Source organism: Cervus elaphus, chromosome 20, assembly GCF_910594005.1.
Source record: "Cervus elaphus chromosome 20, mCerEla1.1, whole genome shotgun sequence".
NCBI lineage: Eukaryota > Metazoa > Chordata > Mammalia > Artiodactyla > Cervidae > Cervus > Cervus elaphus.
This window is the reverse complement of record NC_057834.1, coordinates 79,260,888-79,278,294: the sequence shown is the minus strand read 5'-3', so window position 1 is coordinate 79,278,294 and position 17,407 is coordinate 79,260,888. Positions and strand designations below refer to the sequence as shown.

Sequence of the window (17,407 nt, the reverse complement as noted above, 5' to 3'; positions counted from 1 at the left end):
GCTGCAGCAGAGGTGACCTCCACTCACCGTTTGAAGCACGGTGGCCAGCAGCAGCCGCAGCACAAACGCCGCGCCAAGCCATCCATACGGCCGGGCCGCCATCACTGCCACCTTCCGTAGGTCTCCGGTTGCCCAGAAGACCCCTCTGCTAGGGGCGTCTACTCCAGAGCCTGATCCAAAACAGGCTGCTAGAGGCTGCTGCCATCAAGTCTCTTATTCTGAGGAGACGGGCATTAACTACGGGCATATGTAAGCTTAAAGGTGATCAAAAACTTTACACTTGGTGTAAATATGAAGTCACTGGGTCCTTTCGATAATTCACATCAGGCATCTCCCTAAACTCCTCAAATCTGTGATTCCCGGGCTCCATCCTTTCATTCACGACATATCCTTAAGCAGTCAAGAAGCCCCGCCTTCGCCAGTTTCGGCCTGCCTCCTTCTCCAAGTTTACCCAATCGAATGCCGATCTGGTTGATACCTACGGCAAAGGAAACCAACCGTGACACGCACCACAAGCGAAGTGCTGGAGTTCTTCGGTCCAATAAGCTCAACCGAAAGGGAGTAGAGGGCGGAGCCTCTGGTTGCCGAGCAGCGTACGTGGAGGCGTGCGCGTGGAGGCGGAGAGGGATGGGTAGGGGGCGGGGCCGAAGGCGGCGCAGCCGCAGCCGCAGAGCTGGCGGAGAAGCGCGCGGCCGAGAGCAAAGGAGGGAGGGAAGGAAGGAAGAGAAGGAGGAGGATAGGCAGGCGGGCGCGGGGGTCGGGGACTGAGGCAGTAGAAGGAGGCGAGAGCCCGGCAGCTGCTTCGCGCTGTGTTTGCTGCACGGGCTTTTGGAGGGAGTCGGCCGTGGAGTCGGTCGAGGAGAAGCGGGCACCGGCGGCGTTGCTGCTGGCGCCTGGGGGCGGGGGACTGGGGAGGCGCGAAGGGGGGTCGCTGCGGTGGTTCTCTCGCTGTCGCGCTCTTCTTGCCTTTCTCCCTGCTCCGTGGGCTCCTCCCGGCGTCTCCCTCGCCCCCGGGGCCCCGATCCCCGCCCCCCGCGGTATGTCTTGATCCCGAGCAGCGGGTTTCATGGGGCTCCTCAGGATTATGATGCCGCCCAAGTTGCAGCTGCTGGCGGTGGTGGCCTTCGCGGTGGCGATGCTCTTCTTGGAGAACCAGATCCAGAAACTGGAGGAGTCCCGGTCGAAGCTAGGTGAGGAGCCGGGTCACTCCGGGCTGAGTGGTGTGTGGAAGGGGCCAGGCTGGGGAGGCACTGCAAGCCGAGCAAGTGGGCGTTTATCTAACCTGATATCTGGCTTGGATGCTGGAGGCTGAAAGAGAACACAAGCCCCTGGAATGGGGGTGAATTAAGCTTGGGTGGTATGCTGGGTTCATGAGGTCAAGGGGCAGAGGTTGCAAGGTTGGACTTCCTCGAGCCAAAGGGTTACCCTGAAGTAGGCATTCCACGCGGAGAGAGCAAGAGAAGATCGAATTCGTTGGGGAGCCGGTACTGACGGTTGGAGGAGACCGAAACGGTCAGGCTTGCCTGTTCTCTTAGAAGTCATATTGAAAGCTCCAGCAGTGTCAGGCAAGGGGTATTGTAATTTGAGATGTGAGCACCTCGATACTGAATCTTTTGGGAATGGGGAGGTTCGCGAAGGGACAGATGCGCTGAAATGGAGGGGAGATACTGGAGTGATGGTGTGTAAAAGAATTACATTGTAGTGAGTTTCACTCGAGCTGGGGGCAGCAAGGGACCGCACAACTGATGAGAGATATAGACTGTCCAGGTAGGACAGGAAAGCAAATAAAAAGCTCCCGTGAGGTTCTGAAACGAGGTATTCAGGCATTTAAATTGTTTTTTAGTGGCGCTAAACTGGTATTTTGAGCTTAAGAACGGAGTTGTGTGTGTATGTTGCTTCGCGGCAGTGTTGGTGTAGTGAATTTAGAAGGGGAGGAAACGTTGAGGGGGAATTGCTATAATGAGATTTAAAGTTAACGAAAGGAAAAGTGCAGAAAGTTTGCCATATGGTTAAGTACCTTAAAGAGTTAACAGTTGTTGCTTTAATTGGGGGAGAGATCTGCAGTACAAAAAGTTGGAGTGTGATGTTGTGAAAGACCAGACGAATGCACAGATATGTACTTTCAGAGCAGTAAGGAACTGTGGCATTTGGGAAGAGTCTGAATGGGGAGGGAGTGTTAAAAGAATGTCAGCAATACATTTTGATTTTTAAATGTACATGGCACTTAAAAATCAGCCCAAGAGGCTGTAATTTGAATGTGGAAAATAATGTTTAGTAAGTATATTTTATACACTTTCACCGCCGCATCATTTAAAATAAGTTTTGAAATGCAAACAAATAGGAGCGTTATAATTTAGACTCAGAAGTAACGTATGCTGCTGTGATGATTAATATTTTGGAAAAATCTATCAGAAAATAATTGTAATATTACAAATAATAGCTAGCCATTTGTAGTTTTTATACTTTGAAAAAAGCACTGGAGACTATTTTAAAGTGCAGTTTATCAAAGAATATCAAATAAACCAAGAAGTGCAAATAAATTTGAAGATAGGGATAACTCCACTCTTCAACTCTAAGGTAAAACTTGCCCTGTGTAATTTTGAACAGATACCAAATTTATTTATTATGATTTTATTAATGTGTGCAGTATACGATGGAAAAATGTTTACTTTAAATTTTGAAGGTTGGCCAATATACTCTTTTTGTTTGTACCCATTTAGCAGCATTCATGGTCATATTCTAGTCTGGTTAATGATCCAGCTTTACAGAAAAAAAGACTCCTCTTCAAGAAAGTTGAAAGTTATATTAAATTAAACTTTATATTTATTCTTTGTTGTATTGCTCTTTGAATTTCTTATACATATTATGGTGGGTTGGGATAACTTCAGATTTTAATTTTCCTTCCTTGTCTAACATTTTTTCCCATTATAATTTCAATTATTTTCTATAGGCACAACCTGAATGATTTTAAAAAGATTTATTTGAGGATGTAGGAAGCCACAGGTAGTGGCTAGGTAGATAACGTGATTCTTTAAGACTTTTTACAAGAAAGAAACTCTTACATTTTGTTAGAAATAGTAAATATGGAATAAATGAAATAATTCTTGAAAAGGAGACTCATACAAAAAGCTAGAAGGAGCTAATAATAGAGGTGAGGAATTGAGTAAGTGATAGTCGTTCAGTGGTACTTGACTCTTTGAGACCCCATGGACTGTAAGCCTGCCACACTCTGTCCATGGAATGCTCCAGGCAAGAATACTGGAGTGGTTGCCATTTTCTTTTCCAGATGTAAAATTATGGCAAATAAAATGCATAGCTTCACATCAGCAGTCTTTTGACTTAAAAAAAGTCTTCTGAAACGGGCTGTATTAAAGCAGATGTAAGTAATCTTCCTTAGGAAAGGAACACAGAAGGAGGCGTATTTTGACAATCAGACTCTGTATTAGACCCTTTCATATTTGCTATTCTTATTAGATCTTCCGAGAACACCATAGAAAGCCATTTTCACAAATGCGGGAACAAGTTCAAAAGTTATATAACTTGACCACATACCTAGTAAGTGGCAAAGTCATTCTTGGAACCCAGGTATGTCTGATTTCAAATCATGTTCCCCTTTAATTGTACCAGGCTGCTTGGGACTTTATATTGACATTACACTAAGATATAGTGGTTTGAATAGAATTTTTAAACTAGCACCAATGTTTAATTGCATTTATTGCCAAGAATGAATATCATTCTTAGAAAATTCAATTTCTGCCACAAAGGAATTAGTTTAGTGTAATGTCTGTGGCTTGTTTATACCCATGTAATGAACATAATTATATTATCTAATGAAAGGACTGAAATAGCTTACTTTTGCTACAGGGGGGAAAAAAAGATTGTCGTTGTGTTCTGTAAGTGTCAAATCACAAACAATAAAAGCATTTTTATTTTGCCATCAGAAAAGCTTAAACACACAATTTTCACTTTTCAGAAACTTTTGTGGTGTCATCTGTCACACAGAATTTTGACTTAAAGTGTTGTATTTATTAAATCTTGCATTTATGGCTTAAAAAAAAGAAAAACTTAAACATCATTAAGTATATCAGCAGGAATTCCTAAAAACCAGTGCCAAAAACTTAAACATCATTAACTATATCAACAGGAATTCCTAAAAACCAGTGTCACATAATAGAGTTATTTTTTTTCCCAGTGAATATTGAATGACAGTATACGTAATACTGGCTTTGCATCTTGCTTTTTTCATTTAATGTCAAAGAACATCTTTCTAAGTCAAAAAATATACATTTGACTTACTCACTTTAATAGCTGTATAACATTCCACAGTATGCATGAATCATAAATTCTTAAGCCATTATGCCAATAGTGAACATTCAGTTTATCCCCCTTCACACTTTTTTTAAACTGTTTTATTTCTTAATATTATAAAACAGTGTTACAAGAAACATGTTTATATTAGTTTAATTCTTTATTTGTTGGTACTATTTTCAGTAGGATAAATTTTAATAAGGGATTACTGAGACAAAAGATATATATATTTTGTAATTTAACAGATTTTAAAATCTGTTACTTCCCCCAAAATTTATTAATTTATTTCCCAAGGGTTATAATAATGTGTACTGTCAGCATACACAAAGCACAGGATATTGTCAGCTTTTAATTTTTGCTAGCGCTTAATTTTTTCCTAAAGCTGTGAAATAGTATGTTGTATTAATTTATGTTTCCTTGACTTCTAATTAAGTTGAACATAATTTACTTGTTCATTTTCATGTCTGTTGGGTAGTATTTTATCTTACCAATTTTTAGGGTTTAAAAAGGATGTTAGATGTAGTAATCATTTATCTGTTGTGTCTTGTATCTGTTTTTCTCCAGTTCTGTCATTTGTCCCTTGACTTTATGGTGTATGGAAGTTAAAAATTTTATGTAGTCAAATCTATCAATTTAGGCAAGTAGGTGCCTTACATTGCTTGAGAAGTCTTCCCCCAACCAAGATTATGTTATTATTCTCTATATTTTGTTAGTGTTTTATAGCTTATATTTTTACATTTAGCTCTTTAAAGCAGTCATATGTTTGTTGTAATTTCTCTCAGTGAATGGCCACTTATGGCAAATATTATATTAATGATTCATCTTTTTTTTCCTTCTCTGTATGTTACAGTTCTTGTTTTAGTCACATATTAAGTTTTCATGTGTTCTTGGATAAATTTGGGACTCCATTATTTTTCACTAATCAGAGATTCTTTTGGTCTTAGGAACTCATATATAGGCTTCAAGGCATCTATGAATTCCCTGAAATTATATACATTATCTTTTATCACATTTGCAAAGGAGTACACAATCCCCTTAATGGTAAGAATCACTGATTTTCAGTAGATGGTTTATATTTAATAGAGTGAGCGTGTTTTTTGTTTTTAATATTAACTTATTACAACATGCAATTTGTGAGTTAAATTTAGGATGCAAGCACATTAATATTAATGTGGGTGTTATATTGCAAACTTATTAATGTGGGTATTGCATTGAGAAAAGTATTAAAATGTATACAAACTTAAATTTTCTAATGAGGTATAGAACATAACATGGAGTCAAAATGAAAACTTACTTAGATTACTGCTTAGTTACTTAGCTGTTAGAACTCTGCTTGACAGAATTTATTGCTTTTTCTAAGTAGTTATTTCTGAATGTCAAGAGCACACTTGTTAATTTTGACTGATGGAACAGTCAATGAAACTTTTGTTATATAAATGTCAGAATTATGTGCTTGATAACTTTATTTTTTATAGGGCCTAAACATTTAAAATAATATTTTTTGTTCATATGCTTGTAACACCACTAAATAAATGAATGCTTTAGGACCAAATGTTTTCAATGAAGACAGTAACTCAGAATGGATTATATAGCTGTCTTCATTGGTCAAAAGTATGTTAATCTCTATGTTCTTGAAACCCTCCTTAACTAATGAACCAACTTCCAGGGCCAAGCTTGGGACTTAACCTGTCTGAAATTTGGTAGGTTTTACAAGTGCCACTGTTCTTTTTGTTTAGTTGCTAAGTTGTGTGTGACTCTTTGTAACCCCATGGGCTATAGCCTACTGGGTTCCTCTGTCCATGGGATTTCCCAGGCAAGAATACTGGAGTGGGTTGCCGTTTCCTTCTCCAGGGGATCTTCCCGACCCATGTCTTCTAATTGGCAGGCAGGTTCTTTACCACTGAGCCATCAGGAAAGCCCACCTGAAACCATACATACTTGTAAAATGTTCCCAAGAATGATAGATTTCTCTACTTATAAAATTGTTTGCAAAGTTTACAGTAGTTAGTGTTTAGAGGACTTAACAGTTTAATTGGAATGCAGTTATTCTAGAATTGCTAGTTGGTGTCTCACTTGAGTCCTGGATAGGATATCTAGTGCCATAGAGTAGTCAGTCAAGTGAAAGGGTTGATTTCAATTAAAGTGATAATAGGCGGTCTCTCTACCTCTCTAAGCCTTCTAAGAGCTTTTTGGGCACTTAGTGAAGTTGAAATAATAAGTATTCAAACACTGCTCTCCAGAATGACTACTTTTGAGAGATGTTTCTATAGATGGACTTTATAATCATGGTTCACTATAGTCCAGTTATTTATAATTATCTGGCCAACTACTAGTAACTGTGTTTATGTACTTTGCCTTTCTGCCTGTTAATTATAGATTAACTGCCTATTGGACCATTTGTGTACCTGATCCTGTTTCCTCATCGACTTAAAAGATGTGGTTCCAGAAGTTTTCCCTCATTCTCCTGTAGTCCCTTTCTGCTGGATTCTTCTCATTAGCATGTAAACATGCTATTATCTCTCCCAAGCAAAAACAGAATGGTATTTTTCTCTTGACTTCTGTTTCTCAGCCAATGTCTGTTTCATATTTCAGCTTCCCTTAGCAGTAAAACTTAAAAATTGTCTATTTTCACTGTTGCTAATTGTCACAATCACCAGTAACTTCCCTCAGTCCTACAGTCAGTTTTTGGTCTTCATCTTACTTTACCAGTCAGCAGAATTTGACACAGTTGATCACTTCTTCCTTTTGAGCAATTTTCTTCATTTGGCTTCCAGTATATCATACTCTTGGCTTTCTTCCCCCCTCAGTGGTCATTTCTCTTGTCTCTTGTGTTAGATTCTTCTTTAACACTCTCTTCAGCCCCTTAGCATAAGAATACCAAAGGGCTGAGTCCTTGAAACTCTTCTCTACTCTTCCTTCGTTGGTGACCTATGTGCTGATGACTTCTAAATATGTATTTCTAATTGAGACTTGTTTCCTAAACATTAGATTTGTGTAGATTCATGTAATTGAGTTGCCCACTTGAACAATTAATAGACTTAAATTCAGTGTGGCTAAAATGAATCTTCTGATGTTTCTGTATAATGCCTCAGTACCCAGTACACCCCCCCAATAATTTTATCTGACCTTTATTTCTGTTGATAGTAGCTTTAGCCTTCCATTTGCTAGTTAACTTGACTTTTCTTTTCTCACACTCTACATCTAATCTTTCAGAAATATCTTGTTAGCTTTACCTTCAAAATATTTGTAGACTATGACTACTACTCAGCACTTCCACTCTTATCACCCTAATTCAGGATACCATAGTCTCTTCCCTGGATCACTGCCATGTCTTAACTAGTCTGTTTGATTCTGCACTTGGCCTCCCTACAGACTATTCTTAATATAACAGCTTGGTGAGCCTTTTGAAATGTAAAAAAATCATGTCACTCCTTTGCATAAAGCTCTTTGGAATCTTCCTGAATTAGAGTAATGCTAGCTGTTTTTAAAACAAAGTCCACAATTTTACTGGCTAAACATAGTAAATGACTCTTTTTTTCCCCATCATGTTTTAGGTGATCATTTTGGTGGATGGTTTTCCCCTTCATGAGTTATTCAAGGTCTTGGGTACTTTCTGTTATTAGTTATGCCATCCCCTCTGGTTTGAAGTTCTCTGCTGTCAGTCTGGGGAAGAGGCAAGAGAAAGGTGAGACAGTGCCCTTTTCTCAACTTTTTTGACCTCTTTTACCCTCAGTCTATTGATGAGATTTTGTTGTTGTTTCAGTTGCTGAGTCTTGTCCGACTCTGTTGTGACCCCATGGACTGGCCCACCAGGCTCCTTGGTCCATGGGATTTCCCAGGCAAGAATACCGGAGTGGGTTGCCATTTCCTTCTCCAAGGGATCTTTGCAAACCAGGGATGGAACCTGTATCCTGCATTGGCAGGCGGATTCTTTACCGCAGAGCCACCAGGGAAGCCATGGATGAGGACTAGTTATAATCTCTATGCAAGGGTGGTGGGGGGAGTGGAAAATGGGTTTCTTAGCTGGCAGTCATTTTAACATTTGTGGCTGTGTACTGCGGAAGATGGGAGCATACATTTGAATCTTTTGAATCCTTTCGAATATTTTGTGACTCAATATAAACTGTCTTGATTAATGTTCTTTGTGAACATGTGAAATGTATATTCCGTTGTTACAGGGTAAAGTATGCTGTAACTATCAGGTCGAGTTGTTCTAGTCTTCTGTATCTTCTGTATCCTTGATTTTCTTTCTGCCTACTCCTTTCTTCAGTTATATAGAGAGGGATTTTGAAGTCTCTGGTGGTGATAATGGGTTTATTTCTCCTTAGAGTTCTGTTACTTTTTGCTTCATGTGTTTTGAACTACTGTGATTAGTTGCATGAATGTTAGGACTGTCATATCCTTTTGATTAACCCCTTTTTCATTATGAGATGATGCTCTTTATCCTTAGTGATATTCTTTGCTCTGAAACCTACTTGGTCTGTTATTTATTTAGTCACTTCAGTTTTGATTAGTTTTAGCATAGTGTATCCTTCCCATTCTTTTAGTATAATATTAATCTGTTTGTGTCTTTTTGTGCCCTTCATGGATCCCTCCTTGTGGTGAAGAGACTTGTGTAACTCAGTGAGGCTATGAGCCATACCAAGCAGGGCCACCCAAGATAGACGGGTCATGGTAGAGTGTTCTGACTAAATGCGATCTACTGGAGGAGGAAATAACAAACCACTCCAGTATACTTGCCATGAGAACCACATGAACTATATAAGAGGCCAAAAAGATATGACACCAAAAGATGAATCCCCCAGGTCTGAACTTGTTCAGTATGCTACTGGGGAAGAGCGAAGGAGAATTACCAATAGCCCCAGAATGAATGAAGCAGCTGGGCCAAAGCAGATGCGCCACTCAGTTGTGGATGTGTCTGGTGATGAAAGTAAAATCCTATGCTGCAAAGAACAGTGTTGTATAGGAACCTGGAACGTTAGGTCCATGACTCAAGGAAAATTGGATGTGGTCAAACAGGAGATAAGAACAAACATCAGCATCCTAGGAATCAGCAAACTAAAATGGGCAGGAATGGTCGAATTTAATTCAGATGACCGTTATATCTACTACTGTGGGCAAGAATCCCATAGATGAAATGGAGTAGCTCTGATAATCATCAGAGTCCAAAATACAGTACTTGGCTCAACCTCAAAAATAACAGAATGATCTTGGTTCATTTCCAAGGTAAGCCATTCAACATCACAGTAATCCAAGTCTATGCCCATACCACTGATGCCTGAGAAGCTGATGTTGATCAGTTCTGTGAAGACCTAGAAGACCTCCTAGAACTAACACCTAAAAAAGATGTTCTGTTCATCACTGGGGACTGGAATGCACAAGTACGAAGTCAAGGTGTACTTGGAGTAACAGGCAAGTTTGCCCTTGGAGAACAAAATGAAGCCAGGCAGAGGTTAACTGAATTCTGCCAAGAGAATGCACTAGTCATAGGAAATACCCTTTTTCAACAACACAAGAGATGACTTTACACATGGACATCACCAAATGGTCAATACCGAAATCAAATTGACAATGTTCTTTGTAGCCTAAGATGGAGAGTTGTATTTAGTCAGCAAAAACAAAACCTGGAGCTGACTGTAGCTCAGATCATTAGCTTGTCATGGCAAAATTCAAGCTTAAACTAAAGAAAACTAGGAAAAACACTAGGCCAGCCAGGTATGACTTATATCAAATTCCAGATGAATTTGTAGTAGCAGTAATGAATAGATTCAAGGGACTAGATCTGATTAACAATGTGCCTGAAGAACTATGGACAGAGGTCCATAATACTGTGTGAAAGTGAAGGTGAAGTCGCTCAGTCATGTCTGACTCTTTGCATCCCCATGGACTGTAGCCTACCAGTCTCCTCCGTCTATGGGGTTCTCCAGGCAAGAATACTGGAGTGGATTGCCATTTCCTTCTCAGGGGATCTTCCCGACCCAGGGATCAAACCCAGGTCTCCCGCATTGCAGGCAGACGCTTTACCCTCTGAGCCACCAGGGAAGCCCTATAGGGCTTCTATAGGGTGGCTAACAAAACCACCCCAAAGAAAAAGAAGAGCACGAAGGCAAAGTGGTTATCTGAGGAGGCTTTACAAGTAGCTGAAGAACGAAGAGAAGTGAAAAGCAAGGGAGAGAGGGAAAGGCACATCCAATTAAATGCAGAGTTCCAAAAAAAAGCTGGAAGAGGCAAGAAGGCCTTCTTCAATGAACAGTGCTTAATAATAAAAGAAAACAACAAAAGGGGAAAGACTAGAGATCTCTTCAGGAAAATTAAAAACCTCAGGGGAGCATTCTGCCCAACGATGGGCACAATAAAGGATCAAAATGGTAGAGACCTAGTAGACGCTGAAGAAATCAAGAAAAGATGGAAAGAATACACAAAAGAACTATATAAAAAAAGATCTTAATGATCCGAATTATTATGATGGTGTGGTTAGTTACCCAAAGCCAGACATTCTGGAGTGCAAACTCAAGTGGGCCTTAAGAAGCACTGTTGTTAATAAAGCTAGTGCATGTGATGAAATTCCTGCAGAACAATTCAGATCCCTAAAGGATAATGCCATCAAGGTTTTGCATTCCTTATGTCAGCAAATCTGGAAGACCCAGCAGTAGCCACAGGACTGGAAAATGTCGATCCTCATCCCAGTCCCCAAGAAGGGTAGTACCAAAGAATGTGTTAGCCATCAGACAGTTGCACTCATTTCCCATGCTAGTAAGGTCATGCTTAAAATCTCGCATGCTAGGTTTCAGCATTATGTGAACTGAGAACTTCCAGGTGTCCAAGCTGGGTTTAGGAAAGGAAGAGGAACAAGAGATCAAATTGCCGACATTGACTGGCTTATAGAGAAAATGGAAATTTCAGAAAAATACCTGTCTTTGTTTGGACTGTGCTGAAGCATTTGACTATGGGGATCATGACAAACTGTGGAAAGCTCTTAGAGAGATGGAAATACCAGACCATTTTACCTGTCTCCTGAGAAACCTGTGTGTGGGTAAAGAAGCAACAGTTAGAACCCAGTATGGAACAACTGATCAGTTTAATATTGAGAAAGGAACATGACAGGGCTATCTGCTGTCACCCTGTTTGTTTAACCTGTACGCTGGGCACATCATGAGAAATGCTGGGCTGGAAGAGTTACAAGCTGAAATCAAAATAGGTGGGAGAAAAATCAACAACCTCAGATAATGCAGATAATACCACTCTAATGACAGAAAGAGAAGAGGAACTAAAGAGCCTCTTGATGAAAGTGAAAGAGCTGGCTTAAGACTAAATATTAAAAAAAACCTGAGATCATGCATCTGGCCCCTTTGTGCTTAGTCACTCAGTTGTGTCCAACTCTTCGCGATTCCATGGACTATAGCCCGCCAGGCGCCTCTGTCCATGGGGATTCTCCAGGCAAGAAGACTGAAGTGGGTTGCCATGCCCTCCTCCAGGTCATCTTCCTAACCCTGGGATTGAACCCAGCTCTCCCTCATTGCAGGCAGATTCTTTACTGATTGAGCCACCAGGGAAGCTCTCCAGCCCCATTATTACATGGCAAATAGAAAGGGAAAAGGTGGAAGTAGTGACAGAAAGGTGGAAGATTTCCTCTTCTTGGGCTCCAAAATGATTGCGGGTGGTAACTGCTGCCATGAAATCAGAACATGATTGCTTCTTGTCAGGAAAGTGATGACAAACCTAGACTGTGTTGAAAAGCAGTGACATTACTCTGATGACTAAGGTCCATGTAGTCAAAGCTATGGTCTTTCCAGTGGTCACATATGGTTGTAAGAACTGGACCATAAAGGTAGGATGCCAAAAAATTGATGCCTTCAAACTGTGGTACTGGAGAAGACTCCTGAAAGTCCCTTGGACAGCACGGAGTTCAAACCAGTCAATCTTAAGGGAGATCAACTCTGAATATTCACTGGAAGGACTGATGCTGAAGCTCGAGTATTTTGTCTGAGGCTCCAGTATTTTGGTCGTCTGATGTGAACAGATGACTCATTGGAAAAGTCCCTGATGCTGGGAAAGATTGAGGGCAGGAGGAGAAGAGGGCATCAGAGGAGGAGATGGCTGGATGGCATCACTGATATATAGTGAACACGAACCTGGGCACACTCCAGAAGATGGTGAGGGACACGGAGACCTGGCATGCAAAGAGTCCATGGGGTTGCAAAGAGTCGGACGTGACTGGGCAACTGAACAACAACAAGGCATGATACACTGTTGTTATTTTTGTTTTAAGCAATCAGTTATCTTTTTAAAAAGATTAAAACATTTTTTAGAGAACTTATTCATACATGCATCATTCTTAATGCTTTCCGTTCCTTTGTGGAGGTGCAGATTTCCATCTGGTACTCTTTTCCTTCATCCTCAAGGATGTCTTTTGAATTACTTGTACTGAAAGTTTGGTGGTGAGCTCTTTTTGCTTTTGTATGTATAAAAGGTGTGTATTTACCTTAATGTTTATAAGAAATTTTTGTTGGGTATAGAATTGTAGGTTGACATTTTCTTTCTTTCAGTACTTTAAAGCTGTTGCTTCATTGTCTCTTGGCCTGCCTTCTGTGTGATGAGAAGTCTGTCATTGTTCTTATCTTTGTTCAGCTGTACATAATATCTTTTCCTTTGACTGCCTATGAGATTTTCACTCGGTTTTAAGTAGTATACTTCATATAATTTTTATGTACTTCTTTTCCTTCAAAAATTCAGGTCACATATATATATTGCCTACATTTAGTTTGTCATAACAGTACAATGATATTTATTTTTCCCAGTCTTTCTGCTTTTTGGTATTTTTAAAGTTACTGTGTCTTCAATCCACCAATCCTTTCTTCTGTAGTATGCAATTCTGCTTTAAATTCCATTCAGTGTATTTTTCATTTCAGTTATTTTTTCCATTTCTAGAAGTTCATTTTGGATCTTTAAAAACAAAAGCAACAAAGAACTTCTGTTTGTCTCTTTAACATGCCTTTACTTTATTTTGTTGAACAAATGACATATTGTTATAATGATTCTTTTGATGTTCTTATTTAGTGATTCTATCATCTGTGTCATTTCTGGATATTTTTCTGTTGGTTTGCTTTTTTCTTCATTGTGGACCATATTTTCCTTCTCTTTTATATGCCTGGTATTTAGGTGTTAGATATTTTCAGATTCTTAAACATATTTGTAAGCCTTGATTTGGGACACATTCAAGTTTCTTAGAAGCAGTTTGATCTTTCTAGGGTTGCTTTTGTGTTTGTTAGATGGGATCAGAATGTATGATTAACTTTGCCCTACCACTGAGGCAGTAACCTTGCAGTTCCTTTCAATACACCCAGTACCCTGTGTATTTTAAGATTTCCCCACCCTGGCTAGTGGGAATGCTGGTTGAATGAACCCCAGAAAATTTTCCACCTGTCTCTTTTGGGTGGCCTATTAGTTTCTTCACGCATATGCACTGATTGGTACTTGGCTGAAAATTCTCTTCTTGCAGCTTTGTCTTCTTTAGTATTCTGCCCAGCATAAGCCAGCTGCCTTGCCCTCCCTGAAGTCCCAATCCTGGCCCCTTAACTCAGGGAGACTTTTGGACTCTGAGTTCCCCTTCTCTGTACTCTAGCCTGGAAACTCTCTTTGGAGAGTCATATGACTCAATTCATTTCCTTTCTCTCTTGCAGTGACCCCCATTCTATACAGATTTCCTGTCTAGTGTCCAGTGTCTGAAAGCCTTTTGTTATATATTTTATGTATTTCAGTTGTTTCAGGTGGGAGGATAAATCCCTTGTTACTCCATCTTGGCTGGAAATGGAAGCCAGGTGGCCTAGTTATCTCTGATTGTGTGTCCCTAGGTTGACTTAGGGGAAAGTAATAAAGTTGGATAAATTGAATTATATTTGACAACTAAAACTAATATTATAAACTTAAGGGTGAAATAATGTTTTATTTTTCTCTATTTCCTCATAACTTCTAGCATGGTATTGCACACAGGCCCTTAGTAAATTGTTTGTTCCAAGTTAGAGGCAAGTTTTAGTCCCAATAGCTGGATCTCCTCACGTCCCCATTGAAATTTCAAGTGGATGTCAGTTATATCTTTTGCTTGTTACCAATTTTACTTAACTTCAAGAAACCAGTTCTTACTGCATCCCTTGAGATATAGCTGAGTCCAGTGGAGGCTCTTTCAAACTGGGCAGTGAAGTCTCTGACTCTGGAAGAGCTTTCTACTTTTCCTGTCAGTATGCTTCTGGAGCTAATTGGTCATATCCTTGCTGGGGTGGGTGGACGCATAGTCCTCTTCATAGGCTTCTTTTTGTATTCCTATTGTAATACCCCGATTGCAAGCAAAACAGTAGAGAAGGAAATTTTAAGGGATGTTGATACCAGTAGTAACTGTAATCATTGTGTGTGCTCAGTTGCTCAGTCATGTCTCTTTGCGATCCCAGGAACTATAGCGCCCCCAGGCTCCACTGTCCTTGGGACTGTCCAGGCAAGAATGTTGAAATGGGTTGCCATTCTTTCTCCAGGGTACCTTCCTGACCCAGGGATCAAACCTGCATCTCCTGCATTGGCAGGATTCTTTACCACTAGCGCCACTTGGGAAGCCTGGTCATTATGTTGCATCAACAGAAAATGGACCTAGTTTACCTTAAGATGAACATTATTATTATAGTTACCAGATTTTCAACTTTTCATGAAATAATTCTTGCTAAAGGTAGTTAGGTTGTACCGAATCCTTATGAGTACTATAAAATATCAGGGACAGCCATTTTTTTTAAATCGGAGAATAATTGCTCTATTATTATGTTATTATGATGTTAGTTTCTGCTGTACAGCAGTGTGAATCAGTTGTAAGTATACATCAGTCCCCTCCCTCCTGAGCCTCTCTTCCGCCCTCCACCCCCAGTCCCGCCCGGCATCACAGGCCCAAGCTGAGCTCCCTGTACCAATCGACCGCTTCCCACTAGCTCTGTTTCACCCACGGTGGCATGTATGTGTCAGTGCTGTTCTCTCAGTTCCTCCCACGGTCTCCTTCCCCCACTGTGAGGAACAACCACTTTTAATTGAAATTGTTGGATTCTCCTTTTGGGAGATAGTGGTTTGAAAATTTGAAAATCAATTTGGTACTTATGTAGCAATTTAAAACTGAATTTAGAGGGAAAGAAATGCCATTTTTTCTAAATTCCAATAGAATTTAGAAATCATCCATTGTCACCTTATCACATAGCACCTTATATGTTTCTGTTATTTATTTCTTAAGTTTGTAACATAGCTGAAAATAAGTGATTTGTACAGTTAAGCACAGAGAAATGAATTTAGAGACTCATTATATGTTGTCTAAGTTGGAAAATACCTTAAAATTTTACTCAGTATGTTTGCAGAATGAAGCAAAGGGGCTATGCAGGTGCAGACTAGCTCTTGGCATATTTATTTCTAATTATAAATTATGCTTGAGTTGATTAATGAATGTAATTTAGGGCTGTTATTGGTTCATTGATAACATCCTCTTGTTATATATTCTCTTTATGCTTTGAAGCAAAGGAGTATAGGAAATGAACTGATCAATGTAGTTCTTTTTCCTGGTAAATAAGTCAAAAAGTTGGTATCCGAGTCTCCATACTTGTCTTTAAACAATGACTCTTGTATTGTTTTCTGTTACTATTGTGCTTTCAAAATAATACCTTGTTACAGTATACTTTTATTTTAGTTAATGGTAACTTAAAAAAATAAGCTAGTTGCATAGCATAAACATTGTAACTAAAATCATAATGCAAAAAATTCTTCAATAAAGAGAGTTGTGGGACTTCACTGATGGTCCAGTGGTTAAGACTTTGCCTTCCAATGCAGCGGGTATGAGTTCAATCCCTGGTTGGGGAGCTAAGATTCCACATTTTGGGGGGCCAAAAATCTAAAACATAAAAAACAGAAGCAGTATTGTAACAAATTCAATAAAGACTTTAAAAATGGTCCACATCAAAAAAACAGAGTTATAAATTCTCCCTATTGCTGTTTTTTTTCCCCTCAAAGAGCTTGATGATTAATTAGGACTATTTATGGTTCTTTAGATTCCTAAGATGTGTAATATAAAGGGACAATATCTTAAAAATTTAGTGATAAATATATTTAGAGTATTTAGAGGAATATTGGAGCTTTGAGTAAATTAAGTTGTTGGAGTTAAATAAAATCAATAAAATCTTCCCTCAGCCTTGTATTTGTTAGTAATTTCAGCTTTGCCTGTGTCTTATTGAAACTAGTTCAGCAATCAGTTTTGACACAGTGGTTCTTAAATATGACTGAGAAATTTGTGATAATTTTGTATTTGAATATTAGAAAGCTGCTTCCAGTTGCCAGCATTTTTTTATTTCATCATATACACCCATCTCTGTAATAAAGTGTTGCATGTTCCCAATGTGTTATACATCTGGCGGAAAACCAACTTAGTTCAAATTGTTTCCTCCATAGAAGAGCTGATTAGAAAAACTGACTTGATGTATCTTAAGGTATGTTTTTGTAGGCAACTTCTTCATTTTGTTGAAGAGGATAGAATAAAAACCATTCATTTTTGTCCTCTAGAACATAAATATCTTCTTTTCATGTTTTGAAGGTTAAAACAGAAAAAAAGCAAACTTGTGATGCTATTTTAGTTCTCAAAATAGGTTTCCCAGCGAGGAAAATTAGGGGTATGTATGACTTTTGCTTCTGAACCTGGGAGTTGTTAGTGATGATAGTTTCTGTTTGGCTTGGGGTGAACCTGTCCAGGAATGTCTGATCCAAGAGATGTCATTATGTGCCTTTTTTTCTTTTGCCCTTGGTTGGAATTCTGTGACTGATTAAGCCTGTGACTAGTTACAATCTAGTCTTGCACATGACCGCTTCCCTTTGGTCTTTTGTTTTACTTGTTTAGAATCTTTCCCTGTTTTGCCTGTGAACCAGTGTTTCTTATGTGGGTTTCTGCCTTTCCCTACCAATGGCAAGTCGTCATGATCTCTAAACCTACTGTATCAGACCGTGTACTGAGCATATTTTTAGTGTTTTATAAATACAGAACTTATTTAATATGAAGGGTGCATATTCTACTATCCTCAGAGATACTGGGAAGAAC

General features: G+C 39.4%; 2 protein-coding genes across 6 annotated transcripts in view; one reads left to right on the top strand and one right to left on the bottom strand.

The window, feature by feature from the left end:
• SELENOF (selenoprotein F) overlaps positions 1–331 on the bottom strand; it is a 38,359-nt gene extending 38,028 nt beyond the window's left edge. The window contains exon 1 of the mRNA XM_043877869.1: positions 28–331. Coding sequence (XP_043733804.1) covers positions 28–102 — 75 coding nt within the window. The 5' untranslated portion in view covers positions 103–331. The remainder of the gene's footprint in view (positions 1–27) is intronic.
• A 329-nt stretch (positions 332–660) lies between these two features.
• HS2ST1 (heparan sulfate 2-O-sulfotransferase 1) overlaps positions 661–17,407 on the top strand; it is a 170,580-nt gene continuing 153,833 nt past the window's right edge. For 2 of the 5 annotated variants that reach the window (XM_043877867.1, XM_043877866.1), the window contains exon 1: positions 661–1,190. In XM_043877867.1, coding sequence (XP_043733802.1) covers positions 1,067–1,190 — 124 coding nt within the window. In that variant the 5' untranslated portion in view covers positions 661–1,066. Of the gene's footprint in view, positions 1,191–2,824; positions 3,586–5,252; positions 5,350–17,407 lie in introns of those variants that run through there. The other 3 variants (XM_043877868.1, XM_043877864.1, XM_043877865.1) reach the window with 3 other exon arrangements.